The following is a 13,884-nucleotide window of genomic DNA, read 5'->3' on the forward strand; positions in this document are numbered from 1 at the left end:
TGACTCAACAAATCTCATGGTCTCCTTTATTGCCTAGACTATCCTTTTTATTTTATTTTTTGTTACATATACCTCTGCAGGGCACAATCACATACAATCAATACGATTGGAAAATTACATGAGCTCTATCCCAAGCATATATGCACCAATGTTAAAAAGTTATTTAAAAAAACAAACCAACCAAAAAAATAAAATAAACTCCACCCAAAAAGGTGATAATGACTGCAGAATGTCTCGGGGAGACTTTTATGGAACTACCAAGATCAAAGAAAACTAGGCTTACAAAAAAAAGAGGAAAAAAGGTCATCTATAGAGAAATCCCACAACTGGAAGTTGATGGTGTTAAAGAGGGGGTGGGAGCTGTCATCTAGAAGCTTCCACAACTCTTTCTCCCTCCTCCCACATGTGCCTTGCCTCACCTCTTCCTCCCCATCGCAACAAATACAATGGGGAAAGAGCTCGACACGATGCTACCAGTCATAGAAAACAGGGAAAAAATGATCAAGCTACAGCACAGTCGTTAAGCTGGCTTCAAGAAAAGCTTCTCTTGGCATAGAGGCTGCTCACATAGCAAGCAGAGGCCAAAGGAGTAATGGGAAGTCCTTAAAATTAGAAAAAAATGGAAGTCATTTGATGTGTTCAATTTGCCCATGTTACGGCAGCTTCACTGCGGAGAGGCTGCGGATTAAAGGTACCAATTGTAAACTGTGCGGCAGTGGTGACAGGAACAGGGATTCCTCTCTTCTGTCTCAGGTTGCTTTATACATTTAGAAAATGCTGATACCAAGTTGTTTTTTTTAATCCAGAAATAAAGAGGTCAGTGCACACATCCAGTTGTGGGATCCATTCAATATACAATCTGGTTTGGATGCCAAAGACTTGCGAGTACTGTCTGCCACAGAATTATTAATAAAAATCCTTTTAACATTACAAAGAAGCAAATAATTTCTTAAACATCAAACACTCCACAAGATTTTTTTCTTACAGATATATTTTCCCATATACTTTTCACATATAATTCCATCATCTCTAATGCTTTTTATTTAAAGAGACACTGCACCACCTGTTGCTACCATTTTTCCCAGGACCGTATTTTTAAAATTGAAGTTGATAGTTGGTTTCCCTAAAAATTCTAGATCTAAGAATCAGTTGTCCAAAGACACCCAACTTGCTGGATGCAGCCAGACACCTCAACTTTTCCAAATGCTGAATACCTGGTGATTTGCACTAAAACCATACACAAACTCACTGAAATTGCAAATATTGCCTGGGAAAGATGAGCTAATTATTTAGGTTATTAAGCTATAGGCATCCAATTTTTATTATTATAGTCATATATTTTAAGCTTAAAATGACTGGGATGCTCCTGATGCAGACAAATCCACATTCCCATGTGCTCTTTTTGTTGGGAAGTTTCAGAAAAAGCTGCACTCTTCGCTTACCATAGTGTTCAAAGAGTTTCCACAGCATGATATTACACTTGCCACTGGGAAATAAAATTATAAAGAAAACCAATATTAAATTTGTTCTCATTTTCCTACTAATCAAGGCTCTACCTGCATCACACGAAGCGTCTTGAAGACTGCGATAACACTAAGCTGTTACATTCTTCTTCCTACACAAGAATAAAGACTACACGTTAACTGTATAAGGACACTGCTGGGATAACATTCCCCAAAATCGCTTACTAATATTGTGAAACTTGAACTAACTTACTCTAGCCTTTCATCCCCCTGACATTTCAACAGAAGATAATGCAATTGCTAACAGCTGCGTGTGGGAAAGGGAATCCCCAATGAAGTTTTTGACACTTGGGACTATATGTGGTCTGAGGACAGCTCCATTTGCGCTACATAATCCGTATGCTTGTATACTGCAAGTAAGTGTTAGCAGCAAGGCTATACCCTCCAGGTGGCTCAGAAGAGCAGCTTCACTTGCCTCAGAAATTCAGAGTTTACATCTGCTCAAGCAAGGCAAATGTTTTCTCCAGTTTGTGTCTAAATCACCACTTAGACAACTCAAGAACTTTCGCTTCCTTTTTTAATCCGGGGGAACTGATTTATTGTGATACAAGAAATTAAGCTGCTGCCACACTGACTTTTGTTTGGTTGTTTTTAAATCGGTGCTACCAACATTAGGAGACGGGAATAGGAAGGGTGTGTTTTGGAAAGTGAACGATGACAAAATATGAATATGAAGGTAACATTGTGCCCCAGCCTTGCTCTGTGCTCCATCTATTCTAGGCCTACAAAATCTTATTCAAACACACACAGACAAGCACAAAACTTGCACCCTGTTTATATGTTTGTTTTTCGGTTTTCTCCCCATTTTAGAACAGAGAAGATGAGTTAGCACTCCTGCTGCTGAGCCTCCTGATTATTAGCACTGCATTTCTTGGACCATGAAATTGGCTCTGAAATAGCTAGTCAACCAAAGATACCTAAATTGGGGTTCTTCAGATAACTATCCTGTAAGTCTGCTTCGTTATAATCCAGATTTATAAATGGAAATGAGGGTTTATGCTACTCTGCCTTACAGACTTCCCTCTGCAAGTAAAAACTTCCAAGAGGTTAAAAGTTAGATCAAGGATGGAAAATGCAAGCGGCTTTCTTGTATTAGCAATGAAAAGCCTCACTCCCAGCCCTTTCTAACACAGGATTTGCCCCACCTTACTCAGTCCGTGCTGTCAAGAGACAATATCATCATACGAGTTTGCTTCTTCCACATCTAATTTAATGTAATGCTCCAGTTTGACAAGTCTTTTCAGTTCCAATGGGCTTAAAAGTCAGTCACATTTGCAACACAGATTTATCTTTCACTGTAACTGAAGAAATTGTAAATGGGTATTCATTTTAAACACTTAAAGACAAGGCTTCTTTGATTATATAAAATTTCTACATTCCTTCTCCCTTTCTAAATGAGCCATTCCGGCAGCTGAGAGAATGTATGAGAGACTGAAAACATGTTTGAATACTCCAGATACACTGCAAATTGTACAACTAAATGGAATGATTTTCCACAATTCAATGCACAGATAAGGCTTGACAATCATTAACTTTTGCAAATTGTTATTAGGATAATACAGTCAACTCACAAAATCCTACAAAGATTTGACAATTGAAACGGCTACACCAGGAAAAAAAAAAAAAAAGTGTAAAGCACAAGTCTTTGGCTCTCCTTTAAAGAAAAACAGCAGTTTACCATGTTTATACAGATCCCCCGTTTGCCTACCAGTAGGGGCAATATCACATTTGTGCATCACTGAGTAATAACACCATTAGAAAAGGCAACTTCACAGAAGTTATTGGCTAAGCGAATTCATTTGAATGCTCTGTTTTGAGGCAGCAAGCTGTCACTGTTACACAATCAGGGAGGGTGAAGGGGCAAACCACAGAAGGAAAGGAAGGAAGGGATGGACAGAAGGGAGAGAATACAGCTCAAAAGAAACTACACAGAGAATTTAAGAAAGGGGATAACAGTGCTGCGAGTCTGAAAAGTGCTCTGATCTAAATTCTAAAAAGTATACCCTAAAATGGGACAGGATACAATAGAATACATGAGGGGCAAAAGAAAAGGTTAAGTTTCTCCTATTAAGAGAACTAGGTCACAGGAAAGGAAGAAGAGATGTTGACAGAAGGAGAAGGAAAATAACACTCCAGAATAAACAAACATCATTTCTACACTGACTGAATCTCTGCTTGACATACTACAGCTTACCCTAACACTTGAAGCTTCCTATTCTGGGGGGTCTGTCTGTTCTGGGGCTGAAACCCAGGTATCAATAAGGGTTCAAAGTTGTTTACTGCAGTAGAAAATGGAACCTACCTACCAAATGTAGTAGTAGTGCCCTAATACCTTTGTAATACTGTTTTCTTCTTGCCCAAGCAGAAGAAACTACTTGCTAGCGTAGACTGGTTTCACGGAGGTGGACAGCATTCCTGTACAAGTGGAATAAAGATGGACTACAAAAATTAATGCAGTAGGATAGAGAATTACTCCATTAATTTTCATTCCCTGGTTATTTGCTGTAACCATGCTGTAATTCTTTCTTTTATATGTAGAACTCTCTGTCCTCCCAGTTCTACTAGGATGCTTTTCCACAAAGAGGGAAAATTTTAGGTGCAGCTTCCAGAAAGACTTAAAAGCATGCACTGAATTTTGCTGTTTGACTTGTTTGCTGTTTGACTTCTGCAAAAAAAAAAAAAAAACAAACAAAAAAAAAACCAGAAAAAGGACAAGAAGAGGCGGGGGAAAAAAAAGCCAAAAAAAAAAAAACCACCAAGCCAAAAAAAAAAAAATCAATATTGTTGGTGGATATTAAACAAACTATTTGCGAAGCCAAACTATAATACTGAGCAAACAGGGCATTCACCTGGCGACACCGATCACAACAAGGACACTATGCACAAAGTACAGCATGGAGAGCTGGGTAACGGAGAAAAAAACCCCAACAGTACGGTCTCCCTTCTAATCCACAGGTTTTGGAAGAATTCACCATGTGTAGGCCAGCAACCTGAAAAGTTCTTACTGCAGAATTCCTTCCAGGAGCAAAAGTGGAGGAAAAACTAATCCTTAACCTGGCAAGGAAACTAGCTGGCACAAGTAATAGAAGGTAACAAGTTTTTTCCCCCCCTCCAGATTTTCTTCCTAGTGTTGAAAACAAATCTGTAGGTTCAAAACAGATCATAACCGTCTTCCAAAAATTTTACATCAAGAACTACTGCAGCCAAAAAAAAAGGTACATTCTGGGCTTGTCCTCCTAAATTAGAATATTGCACTAATTATCTCAACTAAAATGAGCTCCCTGTGTTAATAAAGACACAGCAGGAAGAAGTAAAACTAATTAAAAGCAAGGAGAAGGCTGACCTGACAGTGGTGCTCTGCACTAAAGGATGGGAGAACAGGGCACAGTGCCCATGTTGGTTGACTTGTGAGCAGGTTCATCATCATTTCCAGAGCAGAGAAGGGAGGAACAGACCTGACAGGCTCAAAACCCAGCCTAGTTGTGCTTGGCTCAACGGGGAGCGGCTGTAATGCGAGGCCTCGAGTAGGAGATACGGATGGATGGGGACAAGGTGTAGATGAAGCTGTTCTACTGCAAAGGTGATTCTTTGCCAAAAGTTAAGAAGGGTTAAAAAAAGAGAGCAAGCTTCAAAACTACTTTAGGCAATTAAGAGGCCAAAGTTCAACTAAGAGCAAAATAAACCCCTGTGAAGACATATGGAAAGTATGGGCGTGTGTGCTGAAAAATGCCTTTATTTTTGTTCAGTGCTTCTACCTCCCAGACATTTGATCACAACAGCTGCGCTCATGCGAAAAAATTCTTAAAACATACCCAATATATATACAGATATAACTATGTATATATGTATATATATATTTATATATAAATTTTTATTTAAATAAAAAAGAAAGCTCGAATCCCAAGCCAATATGTGTATCAAATCCTTGACCAGCCAGGTCTGTAGGGCATAATCAAATTCAATGTGAAATAGTATATAAACGCGGTGCCTTGACTGGGCAAATTAAATAATTGCTACTCAAAAGAGTCTTCTGTTTGGACTCTCCTACTGGTAGGCAATAGTGGGACTGTATCCCCTCCCACCCCCCGTTTTGTTTTATTTAACAGTATGATGAATGCAAAGCTTAGCCCAAGGTTGCTATGACCTCAGCAGGAGTTAAGGTTAAGGAAAAAACTAAAAACCAAGAAAATTTATTAACTCTTGCTTTACCCAACCAAAGCAATGCAGTAATTTATTACATAACCAGTGCTTTCCGATTTAGTAGTCGAACTCAGAAAGGAAAAACAAATGAGAACAGGCCAAGAAGGAGCAAGCAGCACTTGAAAAAAATCATTCTCCACAGAGTTCTTTGTGTACAGGGTCTCACCCCAGTGTGTGTCAAAACAGCCAAAAAATGTGCAGCAAGAATTAAACCTCTTTCATTTCTTTAACTTTGAAAGAAAACATGTAGAAAGGCTTACAGCTTCTCCAACTTATGCTTACAAAGCATCTACTTGGAGAAGTAGCACACTAGCTCTCTATCAAGCAAGATTTGTTTTTCTGACAGGATCCTTGCTGTACCTGAAGTGATCCTTTTGATGCACCTTTTCCCCAATACAAGGGGAATCTAGGAACGAAGGCAGACAAGCTGCAGATTGATTCTCAGGTGTCAAATTCTAATACAGACCTTAAACAATGCCAACTTTATAAGAGAAATAAAAATTCCCCTCTATTTTTTAGATTGACGTCACTGACGCACAAGAATCAAAGATTCTTGTGTTGGTCTCCTTCAGTGAAAGGTCCTCACAACATCATTACAATTAAACAACATGTATCACTGAACAAAACAAAATGAAACAAAAAAATCAAGTTCTAGAGGAAGTTACTATGTTTTTAATAATAAAATAGCAAGGAAGAAAAAGGCAATAGTTGCTGAGAAGGAGGCCTCCATGAAAGACCTGTTTCAAAAGGCAAGTCCCTCTGCATCAAGGTACTTGTGCGGAGTCTGGGTGAGCGTGTTTTAAAGGCAAAGTGAGAAGGGGAAAAAAACCCAGCAAATGCAAGATAAATTAACATGGTTTGCCAGCTGATCAGCAGTTAACATCCTTCCACCAACTGCATAGAAACAGGAAGCAGAGGGAACATAAGGTTAGAGATTCTGCCTCAGTCAGGGCTGCACAACCTTCAGTGGTTTGTTAAGCTTCTCTAGCACAATCCCCAGGTAACGAGGTTCAGAAATACCTGTGCTATAGCAGAGGGGTCTGCATTCTGCTGACCTCTCCAGTGCCAACAGCAAATAAAAGGCCAGCAACCTTAAAATAATATATGTTGGACACTTAATTTCTTATGCTCTTTAATTACATATGCTGTGCTGGGACATATACAAAGGACTGCACCTGTTGCATCGCAAAGATTCTGTCACTTGTAGTTTAAACTTAAATAATTTAAGCAAACAGTCTCACACAAGATAGGGTTCAGTTCCTAGCTATGATGGGAAAAATTGTCTTAAGAATGAAGTTTGCTGCACATCTTTTGACACCGTAATTCACAGCTACTCTCCAACCCCCATTCCTTGTTTACATTTAAACCATTTAAGGAAGTGACCACATTGTTTTAGTCATTGAAAAATTAAGATGATAGGGAACTATGCACTGGGTATGTAATAATACCAAAATAAAAGAAAAAACCTACTTCATTAAGATCATACAATTAATCAAACAGAGTATATATATAATATCTTTTTTTTTTTAAGCCCTGGGATCCAAGGCGTCCAAAGTTATTAAAATAAAGTTCATTCACAGAACAAAAACAAATTTAATTTGAATCGCTTGCAGATACTGCTAATTTTCATATTTTTTTTTAATTAAAAAATGCGTTAATGTGAACTATGTGCAGGATTTGTTTCTAGTAGTTGTGTTTGTGCACATTGCCTCTGGACCTGCTGCTCTGCTACTGCTGTTGCTCCTGGGTTTCTCCGATCGCCCTTGGAAAAAAAATCGTGACGGAAGCTACCGAGACCCCAGCAAAAGGAACTCTGGGGTACGTTGGCCTCACTTCATGGAGCAGATGTGGGGGAAACTCCCGCTCTCTGGGAGTCCTGGTTGTCTCCTCCTCCCTCCGGGTCCTCCGACAGGCTGAGAGATGCTGTCTTGTTGGACAGGAGGCCAATGTTCTCTTGTGTCAAGGGTGATCCGTTCGGAACGTCGCTGCTGAAAGGGAGCGGTGAGAAGAAAGTGGGAGGGGGTGAAGAGAAGTCATTATTGAGATTTCTCATTTAAGTAAAAAGGACTTTCATATTTGTTGCTGCAGCATCTCAAGGAACAGTTGTGAAAATATGCAAAGACTTGTCTTGTATAATAAATAGGTTGCCAGGTACACTGGAAGTACTTACCAGACAAAGAACTGATACAAGGCTCATGGAAAAAAACCTACATATTTTTATGGTTCTAGATTAGTTGTATTTTGCAAACTATTTCAGTATATGCCAGAAGATGTACAGTATATATCTGTACAACGCAGCTATTCCAGAACATTTAACTTATTTGGAGCATCTTAATTTTTCCGTTTTTAAAAAAGAACTAGTAGTTTCAATTTCATTACTTCCAGAATTCGATACGGAAAAAAGTCGTTTCTGCTCTGAAGGCCTCAATCTAATGCTGCAGCACCGAACTCAAGGATCAGTTATAAGAAATACAGACTTCAGAAACAGTTGAGAGGTATGCATTTTCTGAACACACTTCTGAATAAATATCCAGATTCCAAACTGCTCACATGAAGTTATGCAAACTTAATGAAACATCTGAGCTTCTTCTGTTCAAAGTAGTAGTCTGAGTACTCACAGATGCTTGCAGCCACCTGAAAACACTTGCTATGTAGATTTCCAGCATTCCCAGACAACTTATTTCAATTGACTACCAAATGTGAGTTTAAATCAATCCCAACATCTACACAAATAAAAATTGCTGCCTACAAATAAAAGTGAACTTAGTTTCAGAGTTCCATACCTTCCTAGATAACATCCACATCATAAACCTTAGCAGAATGGAATAACTTTCCTCTCACATTTGGAACATTTCTTTCCTTTAAAACTAAAGCAGCAGATAAAAGTTTTCTTTTATGGTTGGTTGTTTCCTGCTCCTTCTTACTAAGCATCCAATATTAACCAGATGGAATTCTGGTCTCAGAAAGATTGCAATACTTTTGCTGTGTTAATTGATACAGAGTCTCATTCCACTCACCAACTAATCAGCTGAAATTGCCCTTAATTCATGCTTGCACGACAAAAACCTGATTTATGTAATATTTTCATAGCAGATGCTGCGGTATCAATGTGAGGCAAGCGGTATTACCTGTATACCAGAGAGTGACCCTGCTTAAGTCATTCTCCTGTCATACAAAGACAGACTGAAAACCCCTGTTACCTGAATGTCAGTGCGAGGTCCTCAGCTGGAGCCTTGCTTTGCGGCTCTAATTGTCCATTTTCTGTCTGTTTAGTGGTGCCCAGTTTGTTTTTTATATCCAGTGAAGACTGACCCTCCTTTAAAAACAGGACAGAAGAAACATTCTTTAACATTGTGCTAGAAGAATTTGAGGCTTCATCCTTTTGGACCGATGATGAAGGCCTGTAAACTGGAGTCACATGGTGTAACCCACAAAAGCCGTAAGACAAGAAAACAGACTCTGTAAGATACGCTCCTCCTCTCAGGACACAAGATTTCCCAAAAGGAAGGGATGATTCTTGTAACAACAAGCAAAGACCATAGACTGTAACAGCACACAGACTTCTGAACACTAGCCTGTACCTGCAGACAATGTTTTCTGTGTTAAAGCAGTTTATACAACTCATGGCACAGTGACCTTGGAGACGATTCAGTTTTCACCAAATTCAGCACCACACTTATTTCCAAGTGGCAACAAAATAACAGCAGAATATTTTAAAGTGGCCAGACTTCGAATTCAAGTAATTCTCAGAAGGTTTTGAAGACTAAAGAGGTGAAGAGGGAGGCGGATGAGCCCAGCTGTGGTCATCCAGAGAGCCTCTTTGGCAGGGTAAGAGGGCTGCAGCACAGCTCTCCCTCTCTCTGCCTTCCCACCCCCACAGCACTCACCATGCTCAGCTCCCGGGTTCTCTTCCCAATTTCCCTTTCCACCTGGTGTAGCTCCAAGCTCAGCTGCTCACTTGAGATCATCCCAGGCCACTTGGGAGGTGGGGCTGGGGGCTGTGGTTGGCCTGCCAGGGTAGTCGCCTCCCTCTGCAACAGCAGCCTGTTACTAACAGCCTAAATGCATAAAGCCAAGCACATACACAACTGAGCACACAACAACCAAGCACAGAAAGAGCTCTATGCCATCATCGAGAGCATTGCTGCTTTGCAAAACTAAGGCCTTCTCTCCCCAGGTTTACCAAGGTCCCAATCAAAATCACTTTCAATGCAAGTTTTAACGGTTTTTAAATGCAAGTTTAAATATTTTTTACATGTAGATAAGTCTTTCACTTTTAAACAAGCAGTGTTAAATGCCTTTTACTGTAATAAATTTGCATGGGTTTTCCCCATATACCTTTCCCTTCTCAAAACTAAGATTAAGCACATGAACAAAACCACTATATTTTGTTTAACAAATAGATCACAAAAGAGTAAAAGCAAATCTTCTGTTTTATTTTACAGTAGTAGAATTTATCAAATTCTACAGCAGAGCCAGTATTATTGCTAAACCATATAAAATATCTCCATGGACATGAATGTCAGTATGTAGCTCCCTGCTGGCCCAGATTAGAAAGCACAGGAACAGGGAGGGGCAAGTGACCACAGTGATTCCCAAACTGCAAGTTCCTAGCAGCCAACTAAAAGCAGTAACCACATCAGTCACTCCACAAATTTGCTAGTATTTGGGAATTGGTTCCATAAGTGTGTGCTCTGCATTTAAGCTACTACTCCACACAACAGAATGTCTGGTTGGTCTACAAGCAGAAATGCTCATTTGAGAAGAAAACCAATCTAGTTCTTCACACTCAGGCTGAATGAATCAAGAAATTGCTACAACCTTGTAGCAGGTAAATCAAGCCTCCTGAATTTCAAATATGTTCTTGCAGCTTTGAACACAAGAGAGAAACTGAAAGCTGTTATTGCTCAAAATAACCAATGAGTTCTCAGAAATTCACATTATGGTAAAATCAAGGCTCAAAACTCAGCCACGCAGGATTTAACAACTGCCAAAATCACAATAATAATGAGCAGGAGAGGCAGACCACTTATGGGTTTTGCAACTTTTCAATACTCTTCGATTATGGCAAAGGCAGACATGCAAGATTCAAAACATTTTCTCCTCTTGTTCCTAAACAAGAGCAGCACAAGAACACAAGTTATGTTTCAAGTAACTAAAAAATGCATACTGCTTGTAACTGCTGCTGTGACCTAAAAATTGTGAGCTCTTACAATGAATCTGCAATAACCCTTCTCTGTAACACGTGTTCTTCAGTAACCATCGTTTCAGCAGAAGCTGCTACCTAATACCTACAGCAATTTCTTCCGGGAAAACATTAATATGAGTAGTTGCTGAGTACAAAGAATAGTTTTCTAGTAAATATTTACTGATTATTTTCCTAGGAGAAAAAAAAAACACCACCTAAAGCTTTTCTAAGACAATTCTTTCATTATGCTTTGAGATGCCTCCTTCTGTGACTAACAAAACACAAAGATTCCAGCTCACTAATTCTTTTACAAATGGAGACTCCCATCTTTCCTCATGTCACAACTACATTTTTTTCTAGGCAAGGAGACAAAATATTAAAGTTAAGTTTTTTAAGCTAAATATCTTAAGCTTTTATTTTCTTGCATCTTGTGGCTTGCACTATTTAGAGAAAAACAGGTACAACACAAAGCCAAACATGAAACAGATAGAGATCTCAGCTTTCTCTACGTAAAATCAGACATTTTTCAATGGCAGCAAAGCCAAGAGGAACAGGTGCCTACATCACAAGTTTGTCTCTGAGTTAAGGGAAGAACAGAGAGGGGGAGTAAGCAAGAGAGAGAGAATAAAAGCAAAGAGAAACATGCGCAGAGCACTGATTCAAGTATGGTGTTGATCTGCACGTGAAGCGCAGGGAAGTTCCTGGTGCTATGCAGAGGTTTACACTTGCACCATAGCCCTGATGCCCAGCGCCACAGAATTAAGTATTGTTACTGGTTATCCTTACAGTCTGAGAAAGATCATCAACACATGAAAAGCAGCTTTACTGGCTTCATCTCTCTCCATACCACCCCTCACCACTCTTCCAGATGTCGGTACCAACCTCTAGTCCTCGCATTTGTGTCTGCTGGCTAATCTGATGGTCTACTTGCTGCAGCTCCATGCGCAGCTGCTGCTCTCGTTCAGCTGAGGGCAACTGTTTCCCATGACCAGCCACATCTGACATGGACAGTCTCTCCCTTTGGGATCAGAAAAGCAAAAAAATAATTAGATTAAAACCAAAACAAAAACAACTTGGCTCAGCTTGCACAGAAAGAAAGTAAGAAAGTTTAGAAAAAGGCAAAGGAAAAATAAAACAATTCTACCTGTCATTGAAACGTCCCTGAGAAGGTATATTTTGATGAGGAGAATACGGAGAGCCTCCCCAGCCACTGTGAGTTCCATAAGGATTGTAGTCTGCCAGTGAACAGAAAGAAAACCATGTCACATTACTACAAAACTATCCTTTAAGTAGTTCAACCACCACACAGTGCTGGGCAGAAATTAAAGAATAACCAGAAACATCATCCCCCTAAGAGAAAGGATGTCTAGCATTTCTTCTGCTGCAACAAACACAAAAATGCTATGTGTGACCAGTCTGACATGCACTATGCACGACTCTTCCTACACATCCAACAAGATCTGCTACAGCCTTCCAGAGTCCAGACTGGGAAGGAGCTCAGGCACTCAGAGAGACAGGGACTAAAAACAAGCTTACAGCTGCCATGAGAGCAATTACTCAAGTTGCTAAAAGACTCAAGAGTTGATGAATAACTGTGAGACACCTAGTCAGCACCAGTTCAAAGATTAAGCTATCAGGAAAGCTAGAAAGCCTAGAAAGTTACTGTTTGAATTAAGCAAATGAGTTTTTGTTTTGTTTCCAGCAGTTAACTGCTGAAAAAAATCTAGAAGGAAGTTTGGGGGGAATATAATGAAGTATTTTCTTAAGATTATTCAGCACACCTCAAGAAAGAGATTACCTTTTGGAGTAAGACATACAGCCACACTATACGTGTGATTAGAAAACAGATGTGTAGAGAACAAACCACTCCATAAAACAATGGCCACACTAAGCTCGCAGCAGCAACTACCCATAAAGTAGGAGTGAAGTGCAGTACTTTGTTATGACGGTTTTGCATTATATATTTGAGAAAGCGGTAAGTTTCTGCATTCTACAACAGATTTAAAAGAAGCCTCATCTCAGAGGGACCAGCAGAACAAAATAACTTTTTCTAAACAGCAACAAACAACACTACATGTGCAAAACCTGTCCTTGGAGCAGGAAGCAGTGGCAGCCTTTTTCTTCAGGTTTCTCAGGGTAGCCCTACCTGGAGTTATTTTTAGTGGCATAACATACATTTTTAGATTTCTGAAACAAGAATTAAGTTTACAGGGGTTGTCTTCAACTTGTGCTACACTGTATAGCACTAAAGAAAATCACAAAATCCAAGAGCACACACCGTACCTGAAATGATCGATTTGGTGGTAGCTCCCTGAACCGCCATGGCCGGCATCGGACCTGAATTCTGGTACATCGCTTTGGAAGTACGAGAGATGGCCCCAAATCTCGACACAGTTGGCCGGTCTCCAAACGGAATGAGGTCATCGTCACCAGTCTCTGCCGCTCTCCTCTGCATGTCTAATCGCTGGTCACGCATGGCTTTACTCTCCACGTTCTAGACAAGATACAGAAGACGCAGTCAAAAAGCTTACTCAGAAACAAAGCCAAAAACCCACATTCCTTTTACAACAAGCTGGTATCAGTACAGTAAATCTCTCTTGTATTCTCTATTCCCTTCATTCTTCAACTAGTCTTCCTATTTTTCAGTTTGTAACTCCACTGTTAGAGTTGATGTCTCTTTAATGGTGTAACTTCAGATGATCATTACTACCACCACTGTGAAACACTTGCATAATTGTGAACAAGTCTAAGAGAAGGGAGCAACAGCAAAAGGAAATTAAGACAGAAAATCTAATGGAACAGAAGGGGAAAAAAAAACCCTGCAGAATAAAGTCAAAGAAGAGATCAGCAGGCATCTCTGAGGAACACATACTCCTTTCAAAGTCCAGAAGAAATTTATCTGAAGGCCAGTGTTAAGAACTATAACACCTACCAGCCTAGAGGTGACTCAAAATGGGAATTATTCAGTACAGC

At 39.7% G+C, this 13,884-nt stretch overlaps 1 protein-coding gene across 19 annotated transcripts in view; it reads right to left on the reverse strand.

The window, feature by feature from the left end:
* The window catches only part of RC3H1 (ring finger and CCCH-type domains 1), a 61,761-nt gene continuing 47,877 nt past the window's right edge, over window positions 1-13,884 (reverse strand). For 11 of the 19 annotated variants that reach the window (XM_082054258.1, XM_082054245.1, XM_082054241.1 and 8 more), the window contains 6 exons: window positions 13,195-13,405; window positions 12,056-12,146; window positions 11,794-11,929; window positions 9,611-9,781; window positions 8,924-9,039; window positions 1-7,711 (listed from right to left, as the gene is read on the reverse strand). In XM_082054258.1, the coding sequence (XP_081910384.1) occupies window positions 7,558-7,711; window positions 8,924-9,039; window positions 9,611-9,781; window positions 11,794-11,929; window positions 12,056-12,146; window positions 13,195-13,405 (879 nt within the window). In that variant the 3' untranslated portion in view covers window positions 1-7,557. The remainder of the gene's footprint in view (window positions 7,712-8,923; window positions 9,040-9,610; window positions 9,782-11,793; window positions 11,930-12,055; window positions 12,147-13,194; window positions 13,406-13,884) is intronic. The other 8 variants (XM_082054246.1, XM_082054244.1, XM_082054257.1 and 5 more) reach the window with 5 other exon arrangements.

The sequence above is a fragment of the Streptopelia decaocto genome, assembly GCF_964273445.1.
Source record: "Streptopelia decaocto genome assembly, chromosome: 5".
In the NCBI taxonomy this organism is placed as follows: domain Eukaryota; kingdom Metazoa; phylum Chordata; class Aves; order Columbiformes; family Columbidae; genus Streptopelia; species Streptopelia decaocto.